Source organism: Phoenix dactylifera, chromosome 6 (genome assembly GCF_051530095.1).
Source record: "Phoenix dactylifera cultivar Ajwa chromosome 6, Ajwa_hap1_PhDact_Kaust_v1.1, whole genome shotgun sequence".
In the NCBI taxonomy this organism is placed as follows: domain Eukaryota; kingdom Viridiplantae; phylum Streptophyta; class Magnoliopsida; order Arecales; family Arecaceae; genus Phoenix; species Phoenix dactylifera.
In genome coordinates, this window is record NC_143195.1 from 32,829,787 (window position 1) to 32,852,916 (window position 23,130).

At 47.2% G+C, this 23,130-nt stretch overlaps 1 protein-coding gene across 5 annotated transcripts; it reads right to left on the bottom strand.

Moving 5' to 3' along the window:
- Positions 1–1,795: 1,795 nt before the first annotated feature.
- Positions 1,796–5,171, bottom strand: LOC103712204 (protein BPS1, chloroplastic-like). Of its 5 annotated transcripts, none has more exons than XM_088723760.2 (3): positions 5,037–5,101; positions 4,670–4,937; positions 1,796–3,161 (listed from the first exon to the last, which is right to left on the bottom strand). In XM_088723760.2, the coding sequence occupies exon 3, from the start codon at positions 3,149–3,151 to the stop codon at positions 1,991–1,993; it is 1,161 nt and encodes a 386-aa protein (XP_088579886.1). In that variant the 5' UTR covers positions 3,152–3,161; positions 4,670–4,937; positions 5,037–5,101; the 3' UTR covers positions 1,796–1,990. The 5 variants fall into 5 exon arrangements, with proteins under 5 accessions (XP_088579886.1, XP_088579887.1, XP_008796887.3 ...); XM_088723761.2 differs by having other exon boundaries at positions 1,796–3,164; XM_008798665.5 differs by lacking the exon at positions 4,670–4,937 and having other exon boundaries at positions 5,037–5,171.
- Positions 5,172–23,130: the final 17,959 nt, after the last annotated feature.

Consider the following 23,130-nt stretch of genomic DNA (forward strand, 5'->3'; position numbering starts at 1 on the left):
CTGGATGTTATATATAACGACCGCAGGTTACTAGTTGGGTTTGCTGGTGTTGGTTTCTCATTATTTTGATTTAGATTATGTTTTCGGGCATGATTAAGGAACATGGCAGGTATAATAATAGAGCCATAAAATTGGAGGGGCTGCAAAAAACAGGTCATTGGAAGAGTAGTTATCATATAGCTGGCTACTTATGAATTGAAATTCAATCATTGCATACTTCTGGCGAAAATGGAAGCTAAACAACTCTTAATGCAAAGAAAGCATCACATAATCATGGATTACAAGGGTAGGATGACCTAGCTGAGAACAGCCAAGATTGGTTCGGATAAATTGTTTACAATTATAATCTTTCGTGATGTGACAAATATGGTTGCATTCTCTTGAGAAATTAGCCAGGGAGCAAAGAACTTGAATGACTTTTTGAGTCTTTTGTAACTGGTTCTACTTTTCAGGTAGCACTGTGATTTTCTTCATTTGTTGTCTCAATGAATTTCGAGCTAGGGCATCGCCAATCACATGCATATATTGTCCTTTCAGAAGGATTAGAGCCCCAATCCTACCAATTCAAAATCAATGCTGGAGATTCCATATGGAGATCAACAGTCGACTATGATCTACGTCATAAAAACTACTTTGAAACTGAAAATGATATCTTTTGTAGATTATTTGCCTATACATCAAGTGACCCGAAGACATACTATTTAATAGCTCAATACGATATTTTTCATGATCTATGGGTTGGAAGCACCAAAATTTACTGAATTTTGAAGCATACATATTTGTGAGATGCAGATAATGATCAACATTGTGAATTTCTAAATTATATCCTATGACATTGTTTAGCACATTAATAACATCACAACTGCTTTTATTTGTACCCAATCAATGTACGAGTATGATGCTCCCAAAATATATGATACTTGATTTCTTGGCAATTTTGATATAGATCATGACCAATGATGTAGATTCTCAATTTAGAATATCGATCATCGATTTTGAATTGGTCAGACTGAGGCTTCATCGCTTTAGAAAGGAGAGTAGATGGACAGCTAGAAAGATAGTACGCAAGTCTGTGTATGTCTCAAGTTGACCACAATAAGAACCATATCAGAAAGTGTGTAGGCAACAACAGGATACAATATACCTACATCAACAGGATAGAATGTAAGTGTTCCCAGTCATAATTCCGAGTTCTGAAGCGCAAATTCTGAGCACCATTATGGCTTCAACAAAAAAAGGATCTCATAATTTTGGACCAAGCCTAACATCAAAACCAACTTGAAAGCAGTCAGTTTGGCTTAACTAGGCAACAACAGCATATGTATCGAGCCTCCTAGTTATGTTTCAAAGCCTGAAGTGCAAACTAAAATATGTATAGATATAGATCCAGGGAATAAAAGAACAATCTTGAAGTAAACCCAAGCTAGTTTCAGCAACCATCCTCCTTTTACATGTACACAACCTTGAAGTCGCACACTTCTGGATTCCAAGTGAAAGAAATTTCTGTTATACAAGAATCCATTCTACTCTCTCTACAAATAAAATATAAATGTCGTTCTGAAAATGATCAACATCATCACATATTCACAATAGACAATTAAAAAACCTGATGACATAAACTATCCAAATGGTCTGAACTAAACCAGCAATCATTGCAACAGTAATCCGGAAGTTATGTGGATAACTTCAACTAAACCACAACATTGATATGTTCAAATTTCAGAATCACTTTAAAACAACTTGCAGAAGCAATGATATTGGAAGAATGACGGATAACAGATAACCACCAAGAAAATAAACGTAAATAACCTTGCCATCTTTATAACACTGTTTATATCACAAATATAAGAGATACTACATAATAACTTGAACAAACATTAACCTTACATTCTCCTTTCCTTATCTCATGAACAATATCATGTGAGAACTTCAGGAGAATCAGCCCACACCAACAAAGAAAACTAAAATTTCATCGAGCAATCTGACCACTTCATGGCCTGACCTCATCTACACTACTTTCATTTGTTACATCAGACCCTCTAAGGTTAGAAAGCAAAGCATCACGTCCGCTTAGAACAATCTGGAAGAAGTCTCTCACTTGCTTTGACAGAAGATCAAGCCCATGGGCAAACCTCTCTGCTTCTTCAGCCATATTTGATACAGACTCCTGGAATCCTTCTCTTTCTTCCTGGTCCACACTTATCGTCAGTGTGCCTACTTCCTGATGTCTAATACCATTGCTTTGCAGTAACTTTTCTTCTTTCTGGCAACTGCTTTGCAGTAAAGTCACATACTCGTGGCTAACACAATTAGTCAAATCGTGCAATCTCTCCGCATGTTTTTCGACTGCCTCCAGCTCTTTCAACATTGTAATCTTTCCACTTAAAAAATGACTCTTAGCTTCCTCATTCACAACAGCTTGCAAGTCACTGAAGGCCTCAGCCCACAAGAACTTGTCAGAAACATTCAAGTCCATCAATGGCGTAGAGCAACCTGACAATGCTGCTGTGAAGACACTGCAAATAAATAAAGTCATAACCTTCACTCCATACATGGCTCTCATCAATACCTTCCCTTTGGCAGAGTTCTTGACCTTTGTCAAATAAAGAGTGCCAGCAAGACTCTGTACGATGGAAGAACAGTTTTCAAACTTGGGACTCTTCGAGTTGAATTGCTTCACCCAATCATGAAGACATGCATCGGCCCGTTTGAGTTGTTCGGATGAAGGAGAACTGCTTGAGGAGTCCAAAACATGCAAGACATATCGTAGCAAGATTTGCCCTTGATCCAGATGGGAGAGTTCAGAGCTAAACGCAATGCAAATATCAAGCAATTTCACACTCCAGTCGAAGTAAAGGTCAATCCACTTCTCGTCCCAGTCAGAAACAGGAAACTGAAGATCAGTTATTAAAGTTTTGATGTTAGCATGGGCCTCACATAAGGACTCCATTGCACGGCGCATCCAGGATAAGCTAAGGACATCTGAAGAATCTTTAGGCTTGAGCCTTTTTAAACTTTCTGCCAAGGTTTGCTCAAAAATATTCAGCAAGGCAAGAAGCTTTGGCGACAGATAAGATCCCCTGGGAAGTATACTCCGAAAAGGATTTCCAAAGGGAAAAAAGGTCCGCTGCCCATCATGTGGTCGACTCATTTTGTCTTAACTGCTAACACAGTCAAATAAAAAAAAAAATTTAGCACAAAAAGAGAGAAAAAAGTATGTAAAGCTAAAATCTTGGTTTAAAAAAATTCTCCTATAACATCTAATACAACTTATTCGCATCTAAGTTGATTCCTGGCCATGAATTTAGCAAATTTCAACTGTGTCAAATTGCATGAAATGAATCCCTAAATCAGATTATGCTTGACAACAAGAAGAAAAACCCTTGTTATCAATGGTTTGAACTATAAATTGCGGACCAAAAGTCAAATGTCAAAGATTCATGATAATGTTAATATATAAACAGCACAGATCAGTTGTTTTACTAATGATACAATTCTAAACATGCTTGCACACCTCAGCATAAACATCAACATTTAGACAAGTTTGCATGCGTATATACACGATTTAAAGAAACATATAACACAGCACAACCATAACTTTACAGTCAATGTAACCAACAGATCTAATACAAAAGCTCCCTGTTGTTGAAATATACATTATTTTAACGACATAAGTAGTCATAACACCATGATTGCCGTTATGGGTTCATGAGGAACAGAACATACGGAGATTTTATAGGTAGCTTCCAAGTACTATGGGAAAATTATACGAATATATCACTCATTCTATATCTGTGTAATGCTTATCTACATTAGTTTTAAATGGAACCTAGGAGTTTACCAGATTAGCTGAAGACGATAGCCCACAAACTCTCACACTTGAGATAACTTTTGTGAGGGATGATGATGTAAAGTATTCGAGGAAAAGATAACTCATTAATTTCTTTGTAATGTTTTCCCCTTTATCAATATAAGACATCTCTCTGCATTTCCTTTTTGTAAAAATATATACAAAATGATCAAGCATGGCCATTCCTAAATGGTTAGTATGCACATCATATCATTGGAGACATTATTCTTGTCAAATCTTTCATTTGTTTGTCAATACTGGTTTACTTCATGCAAAGTAGCAGCAACTGACGGTGTCTGGCCTACAAATAAGGTGCATGGGTTTCTTTTCTGCAAACTTATATTAAACCTGTTGAGAAAGTCGCATCATGAAAAGAAACCAATGAGACAATTGAGAATTCATGGGCGAATACATGAGCCTCGAAAACTGACTGCAAACTTAAATGAAATTTGGTGGTATTCTGTTCGGTCATGGTAATAGATATTTCACAGGACAAGTCGAATTTAGAGATTTCCCCTCGTCCCTTCAATTATCTATCGCGAATCTACACTCTTCTCTTGCATTATGAGTTTAAATTAGATACCATAATAGAAAAAAGGCAACATTAGGGTTTCAAATATAGAAATCTAGATCTCTAGGTTTCATCCTCAAAAAATGCAAGAAAGTCCCCCCACTATATCATAGTAAGTAAAGCTAATCAATTTCCCCAGCGACAAATAAGGAAGTATAACAAGATTCCCCAATTACACATAGCATCAAAATTAAAACCACAAGACTAAAATTAAATATCGGAAAGCACCAAAGATCACTTGCTATTACCTTCTATATGAGTCCAATTGAAATTGCAGACAGTATAAATGAGGATAAGGAAAAGAAAAAAAATCTCCTCAAAGAACGGCCAATTCCAGACCCAAAGCGGGGAAACGAAACGAACACCAGATCATGAAAAACAACATCAAATCGGACCCTTTAAGAAGAGAGCCGTCGAAAGGACCCCCAATTTCCCCTTATTTGCACAGAAGTCTTGGATCAATTAGATCAAGAAAAGGACAAGGTCTCCTCTCCCATCTATCGACTTTGAATGATTCTAACAACGCGTAGAAATAAATAAGCATAGATCTATACATGCTTACCTCCGGAATTAAAAACGAAGACGAGAGGGAAAAGGAGGCAACAAGTCCCATACCTCAATCGGTACCTGCCGGAGAGCGTAAAGCGAGACGAAAGTCGCGGCTCCGATCAAAACCAGACGACACGGTTTCTGGCAGGGCCGGCACCGCTTTTCTTATCTCTTCAGCCCTTTCCTTTTGGGCCGCCCCACCCAACCCCCTCCAATCCGCTGTTTGTCTTGGGCTAGAATACAGTCTTTCTAAGATCTCCGTAGCCGACACGTAATCCACAGTTTATATTATAGTAGTACCGTGTTCGCCGTGCGACCATCCAATCGTGTGTTAGCTGACTTGCTCTAACCAGCTGATGCAGAATTAATATATGCACTCCTCTTTTCTTAGCGATGCACCGACTCCCGCATAAAGATTCGACCGTTCTTGGTGTATTTATGAGAAGTAGGAGTGCAAATATATTCTTCCCGCTGACATCGGGTGGCGGATCCGAAATTCCAACTTTAGTTGATTTGGGAGCAGTTTTGGGTCCGGATTGTCGTCCATGAATTTCCGGCAGTCAATCCAAGTCATATTGGAGGCTGGAAATGGTCGGACGGGCGATAAGCAACGAGGACAATGTGGGTGGGCTGGGCTGGGCTGGGTTGGGTTGGGGCTTATTGAAGAGCTTGGCCATCTAAATCCAACACAAAATCTTAAAACCAGCACAATTTGGATTCGGTTTTCGTTTTGGACTAATCTTACCCCTTACCCAGCTCAACTTGCACCATAAGTTTAGCTTGCTCCTTTTGAATTGGATTTCCTCCATTGGCAAAACGTTTACTTGTTGATTCCCGAAGAATAAGTTTAGTAAGGTGGGTAGGTATTACCTAAACAAACTTCGAGATACATGCAGAGGCTATTTAGATGCCAAAAAATCTTATTGGACCAACAAGATCTTCCCAAGGGGTGGGAAACCTCTATTTTAAAAGTACAGTATTATTCCGGATGGTTTAAAAGTATTTTAAAAAATCGTATTGGAACGGTTTGAGGGGATGTGAGAAGGCGGCTCCAATAAGATTTTTCCGGCATTCAAACGAGTCTTTAATGAGGAACATATCTTCTCACTGGGTGCCAGCATGTATATAGATCTCTGGTATGAAACAAAGATTGGCGACACCTATGGGCTCGTTTGGTTCGCAGGAAAACGAAGGGAGAAAGTATGGTCAATGGGAAAGTAATGAAATGCCTCTTGTTTGGTTGGAGTTTTCAAAGGAGAGAGATGGGAAAGTTGTATTCCCATGGGAATATGATTCCCACATTTCATGGGAAAGTCTTTCCCATAAGAAACTTTCCCATGAGGTGGGAATCACTCCTTTTTTATTTTTTCCCAAAAAAACCCTTCAGCATTAAAGAAGCATTAAAGAGGCATTAAAGACCTAATTTTTATTAAGGGCATAATAGGAATTATACATAACTTTCCTAGGAAAGTGGATGGTCAACCAAACATAAGCACTTTGGAAATTAGTCACTTTCCCATGGTTAACCAAACATGTCAAAAGTACTTTCCTAGGTATCCTCTCCCTAGGAATCTGATTCCCAGGAATCATATTCCTAGGAGGGAAAATACTTCCCGCGAACCAAACGAGCCCTATAAGTTGCCAACATTTCCTAATGATCATTAAAGCCAACTCGCTTGATTATCTATTTTGTCCGAATATATATATATATATATATATATATATATATATATATATATATATATATATATATATATATATATATATATATATATATATATATATATATAAAGTGGCTAATCTCTATCTTTTCTATCACGTAACCACGTTAGTTTCAGGGGCTGACTTCAACTAGAATTAAATTCTATTCTAGAGTTTAGAATTTAGAGTTTAGGGTCTAGGTTTCAGTTCTTTTTGATACCAAAAAGAGAGAGGCCATTTGATGCTCCACAAGAAGGGGGAGAAAATTGTTACAATACCATGTTGAAATCACCACTTGTCCTAAAAGCTTAAGCTTATAGGATGAGGTAGATTTATTTATATATTTTATATTTTCTTACACTCTTCCTCACATGTGAGCCAGACTTTCCTTTAATCGGTAAGCCCAATATGTGAAATTTTTAATAATTGAGCTAAGAGTACAGAGACAGGGTTTGAACTCTGGACCTCTGCTCTGATACCATGTTGAAATCACTATTTGTCCCAAAAGCTTAAGCTGATAGGATAAGGTAGATTTATTTATATATTTTATATTTTCTTACACTTCTCCTCACATATAGGCCGAACTTTTCTTTTAATGGGCGAGCCCAACATGTGAATTTTTTTTTAATAATTGGGTTAAAGAGTGCGGAGACAGGGTTTGAACTCATGACCTCTACTCTGATACCATGTTAAAATTACCACTTGTCCTAAAAGCTTAAACTAATAGGATGAAGTAGATTTATTTATATATTTTATATTTTCTTACACTCTTCCTCATATGTGGGCCAGACTTTCCTTTAATGGGTAAGCCCAACATGTGAAATTTTTAATAATGGGGCTAAAGAGTGCGGAGACAGGGTTTGAACTCAGGATCTCTGCTCTGATACCATGTTGAAATCATTGTTCGTCCAATTCCTGTCTACCTAAAAATATGCTAGACAGATCGTTGTTAGAACCGACGGACAAAGTTTAAATTTAATTCACTCTTACCTGTTCTACTTGAAGAATAGCGGTCGTAAGAGGTCGATCCACAGGGAGGCGATTGGAGTTGCATAAAAATTAAAACGTTCACTCGGATTCAAAATCGATTTTTGAATATCAAAAGAAAAACATTACGTCGGGGATGTTGAATGTTTTCTAATTGAAAATAAACAAGGGGAAGAAGGAAAACTTTGCAATTGAAATTGGATGCAGAGTAGGGGTCGATTTCTAAAGACAGATTATGAATTAAAATCGTCAGTTGAACAGCAAAAATAAATTTTAGAGTTATCTTAAAACTAAAAATTTCAGAATATATAAAATAAATTGCGGAGACTAAACCAAACCTAGGGCACGGATTGCATAAAAGAAAATTAATAGATTGTATATTAAGCAAATATTAAACCAAACCTAAAACACTTTCATGAAAGAAAATTGATTACAAGAACATAAAAGAAAATCCTTGAAATAAAAAGAACCAACAACTCGGCTGAACACTATAAAAAAAATATTAAAATAATATTTTCTTCTTCCTTCTTCTCGAAAAACAGGGCTTCTCCTCTGTTTCTTTTGAACCAGCCGACTCCCCTCCCGAGCCGACTCCTTCTCCCCCTGGCTCTGTTTCTTGGCCTCCAACGAACTCTCCACCCTCCTCTGTTCTTTGGAACAGATCCCCCAACCGAGCACACCTCTGCCGATGGCCTCTCCCCTCTTCTTATAGCCGCAGGGTCACTTGGATTTTGGGTGGAATCACGGATCATCCGGGATGCTGGGAAGGAGGAGGAAATGGTGGAGGATTGCTCCGGTCGACTTCCCTCTTTGGTCGCGGAAGCGAGATCGCCGGACTCCTGATGCGGAAGGGGGGGATTTCGGGATCACCGGATTGGAAGGAGCTGGGATGCGGTGGATGCTGGGAATCCGGAATGGCTTGAGACGCGGAGGAGGGGCTGAAGCCGGAGGAGCCGATCACGGCTTGGTGGGCGCCTGGGATCTCGGACGGATGCCACGGCTGGAATCCGGAAGAGGGGAGGATGCTGGAACTTGCGGGATCACCGGAAGATGCTTGATGGGCGTTGGTAGATCGCTGGAAATCATGCTTGCTGGGATGCGGTTGGGATGCTGGCAGCGCGTGAAGAAGCTGGGAATGTGGCCTTCCTTCTTTGGCCGGATTGGGGCGTTCGTGGCACGGGAGAACTTGGATGCGGAGGGATGAGCTGGGAGTGTGATCGTCGGGATTTTCTTTGCCCTCGTGAGATGGAGCTGGGAGACACCAATTTCCATCCAATCAGTCATCTAGATAATAATAAAAAAAAAATAGTGTGATATGAAATTTGGCTTGTAGACGGACGAACTTGGTTTGTCGCGGGTCATCTGTTCTGACTAGAGGTCAATTGCAAGTCTTTCAAGTCATGGGTTACCCAGCATCTCATAGTTATGATATGGCCAAATTAGATTTGCCCCAAAATTATTTCCCAAAAGCACAAAAGAAATGGACCTGATTCGGATCCGAACCCGACTCGGACCCGACCCGATCTTCAACCGGATCGGATCTGGGAAGGGATCCTTCTTTAGTCAAATTTGTACTCAATGTGCATTTTATCTCTAATTTATGAAAATCTATGCCAAACCCAAATATAATATTAATCCAGTGAATTTATCATTATCGGTTAGCAATAATACTAATTTAGGTGACATGTAGGTCGCACTTTTGTGCTCTCATCAATCATCATTTATCCCAAAAGCTTAAGTTGATAGGATAAGATAGATTTATTTATATATTTTATATTTTTCTTACAACAACTCGGTACGGGTTAAATTAGAGACACAAGGACTGGCCTAGGTTTGAATTTTATGTTGCTCAACTTTATTAATCAGACTGGCCTGACAATTTTGTGACACCCTAGCCCTGGCATGGCCCTTTTCCTCTGTATTAGCCTACTAAAGTGAGTCGAAGAGGAAAGTTTCTTTTAAAGCAAAAAAAAAAGAAAAAAAAAAGAGGAAAGTTTCTAAATATAGTAAACTCAGAAACTATTTTCAAGCTTGCCTCCAACTATAGGGTTGAAAGAGGGAGTCACTGGAGATTGAAGGAATAAAATATGGAAACATGTAGCTGTTGTTAAAAATGAACTTACCTGACTATAGTGTGATCTATGGTCCTACTGGAATTAGTGCATGCATAATTGCAATCAAGATGCCTGCCATCTGGTGCACTCATCCATCTGAGCACCTGTAAAAGGTCTGGCCCTACACTCAATGAATGGCATCAGAGCTACACATACAGGCCCCCTAAAATTCAACCAACTTTCTCCAATTTGGCCTGTCAGAGGCCAGTTCTCAGCGTTCTGGCTCCCAAATTTTTCCCAAGGTAATTGAGTTGGTCAAAACCGGGGCAGGGTATAGATTTGGCAATTTACTCCAACACTAGTGAACTGGCTTATGGATGGAACAAAGGCTCTTATGTCCATCCTTTCATAAGATATGCCATCGAGTTCCTTCTTAGCCTTCGTTTCTCTCATTTCTAAACTTCAGGGGAACGGTAAATTATGTTTCATGCAGTGCTCTTTTGCTCCAAAAACTTCTCTTATGACAGCACGTTCAGAGAGGACCAGGATTGAAGCTTCCTTTGTTGCTTCCCCTTAACGAATGAATCTATGTTGTCTTTTGTTGCTGGAAATTGGACCCGGGGGCGGTCGTCGGTCGAGGAGGGGGAGCGGCAGGTGGACACAGGGGAGTGGCGGTCCGTCGGCGGGTGGCGTCCTCCGTCGGGGTGCCTGCAGAAAAGCCGGTGGCCGGGTTTTCCGGCGCCGGCCCTCCGATGCTTAAGTCAGAGGGGGGCAATCTGTGTTTAAAGGAGAAAGAGGAGAACAGTATTTTTAGAGTTTTCTGTGTCCAACCCCCCTTTGAGAAGCAAGGGTTCCCTTTTATAGGGGGTCGGTTTATCTGCAATGTGATGGGGCGAGACCGTCGTACGGCTCGGCATGTTGCTTGGACTGGCACACGATCGGGTGAATCATTGCATTGATGTCGGAGATGAGGCCATCGTACGACCCGAGCTGGCATGCGATCGGGTGAATCATTGCATTGATGTCGGAGGTAAGGCCGAGATCAGAGACTTATCACGGTTGACTAGACTCCGCTGAGCTGATTTGCCGTAGAGAGCCGTGGGTCCGTAGATAATAGGAGCCATGCGCATTAATTGTTGAGTAAGCCGGAGGTGCGCATTAATTGTTGAGTAGGCCGGAGATTCGCATTAATTATTGAGTGAACAAGGATTCGCATTAATTGTTGAGTGAACCGGGGGTTTGCAGAGGTCATGCGCAGTAAATGCTAGGGCAGTGGCAGGATATGGCCCTCGGCCGGACCTCGGAGGGGTACGGCCGTAGTAGGTGGTCGACAAGGACAGACCTCTGGGGTCGGAAATTCTCCAGGTCGGAGGTTCTGAGGTCGGACGTTCCGAGGTCGGACGCCGACCTCAGTCGTCCAAGGTCGGCGGCTATGCGGCCTTTTAGAGGCGAGGTTACTATATTGCTGGGGGGAAAACCGTATTCCCCCAACACTACCCCCGACTTCCGAGTTCGAGCGGCTTGCAAGCTCGGACGTGAGATGATGAGAGCACAAAAGTGCAATCATCAGACTATTTTAATTAGTATTTTAGCTAATTATTAATAATAAAATTAACTAATTAATGTTTTATTTATGCAAGTAAGCCTAATCAGCTCGTTCCCCACACTTCAAACAATGCGGGCCCAATCCTGCCATGATCTGATCGAGCACAATTGCTCCCAAACATCCGAGCCCGCGTGCGATCCTCCAGTGATCCTCGCATTCCTTCCTTTCCGGATTAGCACGTGCACTCTTCCGGAATAAAGATTCCCACTCTCACTTCATCACAAAAAAAAAAGAACTTTTTAACCTCCAATCCCATAAACAATAGCTGAAATTACTATTTATTCCCGAAATTACTATTCATTCCTGAAATCACTGTTCATATGAACAGTGTTCCGTGAAAACACTGTTCATATGAACAGTATTTGAGATGAAACTGTTCATATGAACAGTGTTACGTAAAAACACTGTTCATATGAACAGTGCTACGGAAATTTGTTTTGATGATTCACTATTCTTCTTCCTTCCAGCGGCTCTCTCGCCCGTTTCAGCCACGCTCCAGCAAGCCTTCCGCGTATCAGACGTGTCACCAGCCCGCGTCCCCACCTTCCATCCGCGTCGCTGCCAGCTCGTCCCCAACGCGCAATCAGCGCACCTCAACGGCACAGCACCCAGCTTCATCCCGTGCGAAAGAAGGGGAGAAGAAAGGATTCATCCCATCCGTGTTCCTCTTCCGGATTCCCAACTCCTTCCAATCCTGTCCGCTTGCACCTTCCAAAGCCGTGATCTCCTTCCTCTATGCCATCAAAATCCCAGCACCTCCTCCGTCGATCACCCTCCCGTGATGCTAGCGGTGGTCCCACGGCAGCCTCCGCCTCTGCACCCACGGATCCACGTCCTCCCGTTGATTCTGTGCCAGCCACCGTGCCAGCTCCCGTCGGATCCCCAGCATCACGCAGCCATCTTCCGCTTCCGCTTCATCATCAGCTATCCCACGCCATCAACGCGTTCACAGCCAGCAAATCTCAGCTCCCAGCATCGCGGCCGAGCCGGATTCGAGATCCCAGCGCCTCCTTCCTTCCGCATCAGCCCCTCCACCGCGTCCATGATCGGCTCCTCCCGAAGATCACGCTCCCAGCTCTTCCGTGATCTTCTCCTCCGCATCCAAGCGTCCGTGCCAGCTCGCCCATGCCATGAACGCCCCAATCCGGCACCCAAAGAAGGAAACCCCTTTTCCGTGATCCCAGCAACGCCTGACTCACAGCCGTCTGCACGTCCTCATCTCTCTTGATCAACGCCACAGCCCCCTCCGGCTTCATCCATCCACGTTTCTCCCAGATTTCTTTCCATTCCCGTGCGAAGAAGAAGGGAGAAGAGAGGATCCCGCGCCCGGCCGCCTCTTGCGCATCCTCCGCGTTCTCCTCCTCGTCCCAGCACCGCGTCTCCAAGTGCTATAAGAAGGGGGGAAGAAGGCAGGCAGAGGGTGCTCAGGTGGGGGGTGGGAACCAAGAGAGGAGAGCTCTCGGGTGGTGCTGTGTTGAGCCAAAGAAACAGAGGAGGAACAGGGGGTGCTCGGCTCGGTTGGAGGAAGAAGAAGTGTTGATGCTCTGTTTTCAAACAGAGCCAGTGCTTTGTTTTGTTTTTTTTATTCTTTTTCTTTTTCTTTTCATGTTTAGTTTTATTTTTAAGGGCAATGTTTTATGTTTATTGTTATTTTAATTAAGAGCAATGTGTTTTGAGTTTGAGTTTTAATTGAGAACAATGTTTTAAGTTTTAACTTTAGAGAATTTTATTTTGGTGGAGTGTTTTACTTTTAAGATTTTATTTATGCTGAAATTTTAATTTCTTTTATGCAATACATTAAATCTTCTTTTATGAAATTTATGTTTGCTTCAATCTCTTAGTTTCATCCATTTTAATTTTATGCCAGAGCTTTATTTTTTATTAAAAATATTTTTTGAATCTGAGTACATGTCGTCTAGTTAATTTCAATTAAAAATTATTCTCCGGTAGACTAGAGATTCCATCATCATCCCCGATATAATGTTTTTCTTCTATTATTCAAAAATCGATTTCAAATCCGAGTGAACGTTCTAATTTTTAAGCAACTCCAATCGCCTCCCTGTGGATCGACCTCTTACAACCACTATTCTTCGAGTAGAACAGGTAAGAGTAAATTAAATTTAACTTTTGTTCGTCGGTTCTAACAACGATCTGTCTAGCATATTTTTAGGTGGACAGGAACCGCACAACAAAATTTTGGCGCCGTTGCCGGGGACGAGGAGGAGAACGCGGAGGATGCGCAAGAGGCGGCCGGGCGCGGGATCCTCTCTTCTCCCTTCTTCTTCGCACGGGAATGGAAAGAAATCTGGGAGAAACGTGGATGGATGAAGCCGGAGGGGGCTGTGGCGTTGATCAAGAGAGATGAGGACGTGCAGACGGCTGTGAGTCAGGCGTTGCTGGGATCACGGAAAAGGGGTTTCCTTCTTTGGGTGCCGGATTGGGGCGTTCATGGCATGGGCGAGCTGGCACGGACGCTTGGATGCGGAGGAGAAGATCACGGAAGAGCTGGGAGCGTGATCTTCGGGAGGAGCCGATCATGGACGCGGTGGAGGGGCTGATGCGGAAGGAAGGAGGCGCTGGGATCTCGAATCCGGCTCGGCCGCGATGCTGGGAGCTGAGATTTGCTGGCTGTGAACGCGTTGATGGCGTGGGATAGCTGATGATGAAGCGGAAGCGGAAGATGGCTGCGTGATGCTGGGGATCCGACGGGAGCTGGCACGGTGGCTGGCACAGAATCAACGGGAGGACGTGGATCCGTGGGTGCAGAGGCGGAGGCTGCCGTGGGACCACCGCTAGCATCACGGGAGGGTGATCGACGGAGGAGGTGCTGGGATTTTGATGGCATAGAGGAAGGAGATCACGGCTTTGGAAGGTGCAAGCGGACAGGATTGGAAGGAGTTGGGAATCCGGAAGAGGAACACGGATGGGATGAATCCTTTCTTCTCCCCTTCTTTCGCACGGGATGAAGCTGGGTGCTGTGCCGTTGAGGTGCGCTGATTGCGCGTTGGGGACGAGCTGGCAGCGACGCGGATGGAAGGTGGGGACGCGGGCTGGTGACACGTCTGATACGCGGAAGGCTTGCTGGAGCGTGGCTGAAACGGGCGAGAGAGCCGCTGGAAGGAAGAAGAATAGTGAATCATCAAAACAAATTTCCGTAGCACTGTTCATATGAACAGTGTTTTTACGTAACACTGTTCATATGAACAGTTTCATCTCAAATACTGTTCATATGAACAGTGTTTTCACGGAACACTGTTCATATGAACAGTGATTTCAGGAATGAATAGTAATTTCGGGAATAAATAGTAATTTCAGCTATTGTTTATGGGATTGGAGGTTAAAAAGTTCTTTTTTTTTGTGATGAAGTGAGAGTGGGAATCTTTATTCCGGAAGAGTGCACGTGCTAATCCGGAAAGGAAGGAATGCGAGGATCACTGGAGGATCGCACGCGGGCTCGGATGTTTGGGAGCAATTGTGCTCGATCAGATCATGGCAGGATTGGGCCCGCATTGTTTGAAGTGTGGGGAACGAGCTGATTAGGCTTACTTGCATAAATAAAACATTAATTAGTTAATTTTATTATTAATAATTAGCTAAAATACTAATTAAAATAGTCTGATGATTGCATGAGAAGTAGAAGTCATTGTGGTTATTGAGGCCGAAGGGGATCACGTCCGCACCCTTACGTACCTTGAAGCTTTTATAACGGAGTCTGCGCCCTTTGGCCCTTCGGCCCTTCGAGATCGCTCTACATGGCGAACTTATAACGGGGTCTGCGTCCTTACGCATCCCGAAGCAGCTACAACGGGGACAACGCCCTTTGGATCTCCGAGATCGCTTCGTACGGCGAACTCATGATGAGGGTCCCTCGGCCCAATGGGGCGGCGCCTCGATCTCGTGGTCGAGGCCCCCCTCTTAAATGGGTACGCCGTTTCGCGCCTCAAAATGAACACGCGGCATGATCCGAGGTCGGATGTTTCTGATCTCGTATTGGCAGGATAGTGATCTGGGGAGGCTGAGGTTACATCGGCGCTCCACGTGTCCCTGAGGCTTATTAAATGAAGGGAGCAGGGGTGACGTCCGCTCGTCTTTCAAGGTGGTCCGGTTTTGCGGACCCATGATGAGGCCGTGAGATCCGATGGGACGGCGCTTCGATTTTGTACCCGACTTATTGATCTGGAGTGAATGCGGTGCTTCAGCTTTCGAGGCCGACACGTGGCGCAATCCAGACGGGGGGTGGGAACCGAACCCGCCGATCTGGGCCGTCAGGGGGGTCTATATAAACTCCACGAATCTGCCCTAAGAGTTCTATTTGGTTGCCTTTCGTTTTTGCCGTTTCTTCTTTCACTCCACCTTTCGACCAAATCTTGCCGACGGTGCCCGGAGCGATTTTTGACGACTTTTCCGTAGGTTTCCACCCTATGTTAGCTAGGGTTCCTCTTCCTCCTCCTCCTTACTCCCTTTATCTTTAGTTTATTTCATTTCTCAGTAAAATGGGTCTTGGTCCAGATGAGGTGGGGTCGAGTTTGTCGGGGGAGGAGTTGGAGTTAATCCGCTCCCGGTTCTTCTTCCAGCCCGGGTTTCGTCTCGAAAATGCGGGGCCGGAGGATAGGGCGATGCGGCCGCCCCCAGGTCGGATCGCGATCCATCGCGAGACGCTCTGGGCCGGTCCGCGGTTCCCTGTTCACGAGTTCGTGAACAACTTGCTGGTAGAGTATCAACTCGTTCCAGCACAGCTTGCTCCGAACTCGTGGAGGACCATAATCGGGTTCTTGTCCTTGTGTCTTGCGCACGGGATCCCGATCTCGGTGAGTATTTTCCGCCGGTATTTTTTATTAAAGAAAAACCCGGCGGATGCGGGGTGGCTATACTTCGCCTTTCGGGGCGGTATGTCACTCTTTCAGGGTGCCCCTTCCTCTATTCATGAGTGGAAGGAGAAATTTTTCTTTCTTGCGTCCGAGGTGCCGTGGGGGTTCAACCCGAGGTGGGGGCACCCTCGGTTGAAAGCTCTCAACAGGCTCTCCGAGCCCTCGGGGAGGGAGCTGAGGGTCTTGGACTCCCTACGGGCCCTCGGGAAGGGGTTCAACCTAACCGAGCTCCTACGGGAGGACGCCTTGGCGAGCGTGGGCTTGAGTTCGGCGCGCCCCGAGGGTAAGAGTAGTCGCATCGCTTTGTTTTTATCTGTTTTCTCTTCTCACTAATATTGGTCTGATACTTAAGAAAATTTTTGGTTTCAGACATCCCCCACATGCCGACCAGCAACACGTCCCTCTTCTCTCGACTGAAGAGGCGGGAGGCCGAGGCCGGGGGGGCTATTCCCCAGCCTCGGAAGAAGTCGAGGTCGGCCGGTGCTTCTACATCGGCCGGGACGGGAGGCCCGGAGGCGGGGGCCTCCGCAGTTGATCAGGGGCGGACACGGGCCGCCGGCGACGCGGGCCCAGCGGCCCCTCTCTGTCCCACCCCCGTCGCCCAGCGGGGGGGGGGGGGGGCGACCGTAATCCACTTACGGCGCCCGGGGCCTGAGCCGACCAGAGGCCCCGAGGTCCCTGGCTCGAACGAGCCGAACTCTTCAAGGGTCCAGAGGGAGGAGTCGGCCGAGCCAGGATCCCCACTCCTCGAGGGGAGCTCGGCCATCCACGATGCCGATGTCGCACGCGCCGTGTTTCGGCGTGCGATGCTTCCAGCGGACCGGGCCGAGTTCCGAAACTTGCCGCTGGAAGAGGTTGTCGACGGTACTTACCGCAATACCGCTCGGGTAAGCTACTTTCCCAATTTTTCTTAGACTACTGGCGAATATGTTATGTTTTTCAACTCGTAATCGCTTTACCCTTTTTCTCTTGCAGCATATCCACGAAGTCGACACCCTGGTATTCATTGCCCAAGGGTGTCAAGAAGAGACTCGGCAAGTCAGCCGGCAATTGGAGCTGGCTAAGAAGAAGATTGCCGAGTTGGGGGCGGCGTTGGCCGAGGCCGAGGCGCGGAGGGAGGCCACTGAGGCCGGGCGCCTAGCTATGGTCGAGGTGCTTGAGGAAGAAAGGGCTGCCCATTCCTTGGCCAAGTCAGCCCTGCGCGCTTCGGAGGCGCGCCTGGGGGAGGTCCAGTCCGAGGTCGCGGGCCTCAAGTATGAGGGCGGGGTCTTGCGCCTCAAGGTCGAGCAACTGGTGGCCCGGAAAAGGAGGGCGCTCGAGCGGGCCGAGCATGCTGTAGACTCCTTCAAGGAATCGGAGGAGTTTCGCGACATGCTCGAGGAGGAAACCGTCGACGGGTTCCTCCGGAGCTTCGAAAACTTCCGGAGGCAGATGGCTCGGTTCTGCCCCCAACTCGATCTTTCATCGGTTCGTCCGAGGATGAGGCTGGGTTACAATTCCGACTCTGACGACGTTCCCGCCGCCCTGGCATCCGAGGGGGATTCGGCCGAGTTGGACGCAGCCGAGCCGGCGGTGGCGGAGCCCATCCCTCGTGAAACCAACGAGGGCGTTTCCGAGGCACCCGCTGAGGCCCCTGCCGCAGACCCCGAGCCTGCGCCCGCTGAAGACCCTCCAGTCATCGCCATAGATGACCCCGAGGGTGACGCCGATACGACCGCCGCCGATACGACCGCCGCCCCTTAGGACTTAGGTTTATTTCTTCTTTCTATTGTAATCGAGGTCGGCCTTCAAATTTTTGAATGGTCGACCTCCAACTTTGTACTTAGCCTCTGCGGCATTTCATCAATTAAAAATTCTTCTTGTCATTCCGCGTTTATCTTTCTCTTTGTCTTCCTTTGTTGTAAATGAGGTCGGGACTTTAACTTATTATTTTACCGGCCCTCAACTTTGTATCCTAGCTTTCGAGCTGCTTGATAGAGGCATATTTTTTGGCTATGTTTTGCTTTCCTGAGTTCTGATTACGCTAACCAGATGGAGCTCTGAGCTTAGACTCTAAGAAATTTTTCTAAGTCCTGTAGCTCGGACTTGAAGATCGCAGAGGTCGCCGTGTTTGGCTTTTGGATTTTTGAGGCACCGAGCTCGGGCCTCAGGCCTCCGAGCGGGGCCGTGCTGGACTTGCATAGGCCGCTATCTGGGGGTCTCGCCGAGCTATCGAGCTCGGCTTTCGGACCGTAGGTCCATAAAAAGGTTAGTGCTGTCCCTCAAAGGGGAGCCAATAATCAAATCGTCGCCAGGGCTTTCATAGTTATCGCCCTTGGACCCCGCCAAGGTTTCGGCGAGCGGGGTCGGAACTTGTAGAGAATATCTCGGTCTTCTTGAGCTCGATCAGTACGCCCGCGGTCGAGGTCATCTTCATAGGTCGACGTTGGGGTCTCTGCGTATGAGGGCCGAATTGGGCCCTTGTGCCTGTGGGTTCACATAAGTTGTCGAGGAGGTTATCGGTAGACGGAGCATGCATGAGGTCAGTAGACTAAACCGACTTGCAGGAGCAATGCGACTTTGGCCAGAATAAGGTCCCGATTTTAATCGGGATGTTGCTGGCAATATGTAGATAAATATAACAAGGCAAGCATCAAGTAGAATGTACCTTTTGTATTTCCAAAATTGCGCTCCTCGTAGCGGAGTGGGTGGCCTTATTTCCTCGCCAACTTTTCGGAATCATTCTTTGACTTTCGGAGAGCTCGGGCTTCTCATGGACCCGATGGCGCCCGCCGAGGTTGAAGGGGTTTGGGAATGCTCCATTAATCTGCGACTCTTCCCGAGGTCGAGAGCGTTTGGGACTCTACGGTCGAACCTCGGAGCATCCCGACCTTAGTCGAGGAATCTTGCGTCAGGTCGATGGGTCTGGGAACGCTCTATCGACCTGCGATACATCCCGAGGTCGAGGGAGTTTGGGGCTCTACGGTCGAACCTCGAGGCATTCCGACCTTAGTCGAGGAATCGTGCGCCAGGTCGATGGGTCTGCGAACGCTCTATCGACCTGCGACGCTTTCCGAGGTCGAGGGAGTTTGGGACTCTACGGTCGACCCTCGGGGCATCTCGACCTTAGTCGAGGAACCGTACGTCAGGTCGATGGGTCTGGGAACGCTCTATCGACCTGCGACGCTTTCCGAGGTCGAGGGAGTTTGGGACTCTACGGTCGACCCTCGGGGCATCCCGACCTTAGTCGAGGAATCGTACGTCAGGTCGATGGGTCTGGAAACGCTCTATCGACCTGCGACGCTTTCCGAGGTCGAGGGAGTTTAGGACTCTACGGTCGAACCTCGGGGCATCCCGACCTTGTCGGGGAATCTTGCGCCAAGTCGATACTTTATCGTCCTGCGACGCTTCCCGAGGTCGAGGGAATTTGGGACTCTACGGTCGAGCCTCGAGGCATCCCGACCTTAGTCGAGGAATCTGAGGATCACAAACGACCCGACATTAGAAGAGATAATCATAATCATTGAAATGGACGAATCATTATAAAAAGGAGACTGAGTCCATGTTCCTGATTGCCTAGAACCCCTAGGAGTTTTATTGGTAGTACATTCGTAGATTTTCGGAGTTTCAGCTTCGCGGAATTGGAGTCCCTTCGAGAGATTTCAACTTGTATGCTCCGGGCCGTTGTACTCGGGCGATTTGATACGGCCCTTCCCAATTTGGGGCGAGCTTTCCCTGCTCAGTTGGCTGAGAAGCCTCGGCTCTCCTGACGACGAGGTCCCCTACTTTGAAGAGCTTGGGCTTGACTCTGGAGTTGTAGTATTGGGCTGTTTTCTGTTGGTATCTTGCCATACGGACCCGGGCGACCTTTCGTGTCTCTTCAACGAGATCCAGATTATTCCTGAGTCGGAAAGAGTTGGAGTCGGGGTCGTAGTGCTCCACCCTTGAAGAAGGGAGGCCGATTTCCAGCGGGATGACAGCCTCTGTGCCATACGCTAGGTTGAACGGGGTCTCTCCTGTGGGCAATCGGAACGTAGTCCGGTATGCCCAGAGAACGTTGTACAAGTCCTCGACCCACTGTCCTTTGGATCGATTGAGCCTAGCTTTGAGTCCCTGCAAAATGGTACGATTAGTTACCTCAGTTTCTCCGTTTGTCTGGGGATGGGCGACCGAGGTGAAGCGGTGGTCGATGCCGAGCTCGGAATAAAATTCTCTGAAGTGGACGTTGTCGAACTGCCGGCCATTGTCAGATATAAGGATACGGGGGAGTCCGAATCTGCAGATTATGGACTTCCACACGAAGTCCCGCATCTTTTGCTCGGTGATCCGGGCCACAGGTTCAGCTTCAACCCATTTGGTGAAGTAGTCGATGGAGACGACCAGAAATTTTCTTTGCCCGGTGGCCAGAGGAAAGGGTCCCAGAATGTCGATCCCCCACTGGGCAAACGGCCAGGGGGCGATGATTGAAGTTAGCAGGGCCGAAGGTCGGCGTTGGATGTTGGCGTTCCGTTGGCACCGGTCGCACTTCCGAACGAAGTCCGTGGCATCCTTCTGGAGCGTGGGCCAGTAATATCCTTGCCGCAGGATCTTATGGGCTAACGCCCGACCTCCCAGGTGATTTCCGCAAATTCCTTCATGGACCTCTCGGAGGGCATAGTCCGCCTCAGAGGGGCGGAGACATCTGAGAAGAGGAGAAGTGAATGATCGACGATAGAGTCTGTTTTCATACAGGACATACCGGGAAGCTTGGCGCCTGATCCGGCGAGCCTCTGTCTCATCATGAGGGAGGGTTTCGTCCTGGAGATAGCGGACGAACCCGTCGATCCAGCTCGGCTCGAAGTCGATGCACATGGTGGGTTCGGGTTCCTCCGTGCTGGGTGTCTGAAGATACTCGAGCGTTGTCTCCTTAGAAAGCTCGCTCATGCGGGAGGTCGCCAGTTTAGACAATTGGTCCGCCCTGAGATTCTCCGCTCTGGGAATGTGCTGGATGCTGAAAGAGCCTAAGGCGGACGTGAGTTCCCGCACTTTTTGGAGATATTTCTGCATCGATGGCTCTTTTGCTTCAAAGTCTCCCTGAACTTGGCTCACTATCAGCTGGGAATCGCTGAAGGCCTTCAGATCTTCCACTTTCAGTTCCTTCGCCAATTTGAGCCCAGCAATGGGCGCCTCGTACTCTGCCTCGTTGTTTGAGGCCGGGAACTCGAGGTGTAAGGCTTGCTCGGCCACCACTCCATCCGGGCTGGTGAGGATGAGTCCAGCTCCGCTACCCCCCGAAGTTGAGGACCCGTCCGAATATAGGACCCATGGTAGCCTCGGGGTTCCCTCCATAGGTGCAGACGGTAGCTCGGGGTCGTCAGGCAAGGTGCATTCCACGAGGAAGTCGGCGAGTATTTGAGCTTTAATGGCCGGCCTGGGCCGATATTCGAGGTCGAACTCCCCGAGCTCGACCGCCCACTTGGCGATCCTCCCCGCACGATCTGACCTTTGCAATATTTGCTTCATAGGCTGGTCGGTCAGTATGACTATTGTATGTGCTTGAAAATAAGGCCGGAGTCTCCAAGCCGAGATGATAAGGGCAAAAATTGTCTTCTCAAGTTTAGAGTATCGGGTCTCAGCATCCCTGAGGACTCAGCTGATGTAGTAGACCGACTTTTGGAGCTTGTCCTCTTTCTGGACCAGGACTGAGCTTACTGCTACCGGGGAGACGGCCAGGTATAAGTAAGGAACTTCGTCCCGCCGAGGCTTGGTGAGTAGCGGGGGAGAGGCCAGAAGGCGCCTGAGTTCTTCAAAGGCCTGCTGGCATTCTTCTGACCACAAGAAGTCCTTTGGCCGCTTAAGGATCTTGAAGAATGGGAGGCAGCGCTCAGCCGATCGGGAGACAAATCTCCCCAAGGCGGCAACCCGTCCGGTAAGCCGCTGCACTTCTTTGACTGTCTTTGGAGGCGTCATCTCTTGCAGCGCTCGGATTTTCTCGGGGTTGGCTTCAACTCCGCGCTGGGTCACTATGAAACCCAGAAATTTGCCTGAGGTAACTCCGAACGCGCACTTAGCTGGGTTGAGCTTCATCTGGTACCTCCTGAGCTTGGAGAATATTTCGTTGAGGTCAGCTACATGGTGCTCCGCCGCTCGGCTCTTCACCAACATGTCATCCACGTAGACTTCCATATTTCGGCCGATCTGGTCCTCAAAAATTTGGCTGACCAGCCTCTGGTATGTGGCTCCAGTGTTCTTCAGACCGAAAGGCATCACCTTGTAGCAATAGGTACCCTTATCGGTGATGAAGGCCGTCTTCTCCTCGTCTTCTGGCGCCATTCGGATTTGGTTATATCCTGAGAAGGCGTCCATGAAGATCAGCAATTGATGTCCTGAGGTGGAATCGACGAGCTGGTCGATGCTTGGAAGGGGGAAACTATCCTTTGAGCAGGCCTTGTTCAGGTCGGTGTAGTCCACGCACATGCGCCATTTTCCATTGGCCTTCTTCACGAGGACTACGTTGGCGAGCCAGTCTGGGTAGGAGACCTCCCGGATGAAGCCAGCTTCAAGAAGTTTATCCACTTCCTCGGCTGCAGCTCGTTGTCGTTCCGGGGCGGAGCCCCTCTTTTTCTGCTTCACAGGTCTGCTGGTCGGCTTCACATGCAGTCGATGGACCATGACCTCAGGGTCAATTCCTGGTACGTCGGCGAGCAACCAGGCGAAGACATCAGCATTGTCCCGCAGGAAGCTAATGAGGTGATCCCTCTCGCGGATGCCAAGGCCGGAGCCGACCTGCACAGTTAGCTCGGGATAATTTTCTCGTAGAGGAACTTGAACGAGAAGCTCACCGGGCTCTACTTGCTTCTTCCAGAGGTCGTCCCTTGCGTCCAGGGTTTCTATGGGTAGCGAGGGGCCCGTTGCCTGAGTCGGCGCCTCAGTTGGTTGCTTCACTCTGTGAGCCGCCATGTAGCACTGCTTGGCGGCCAGCTGAT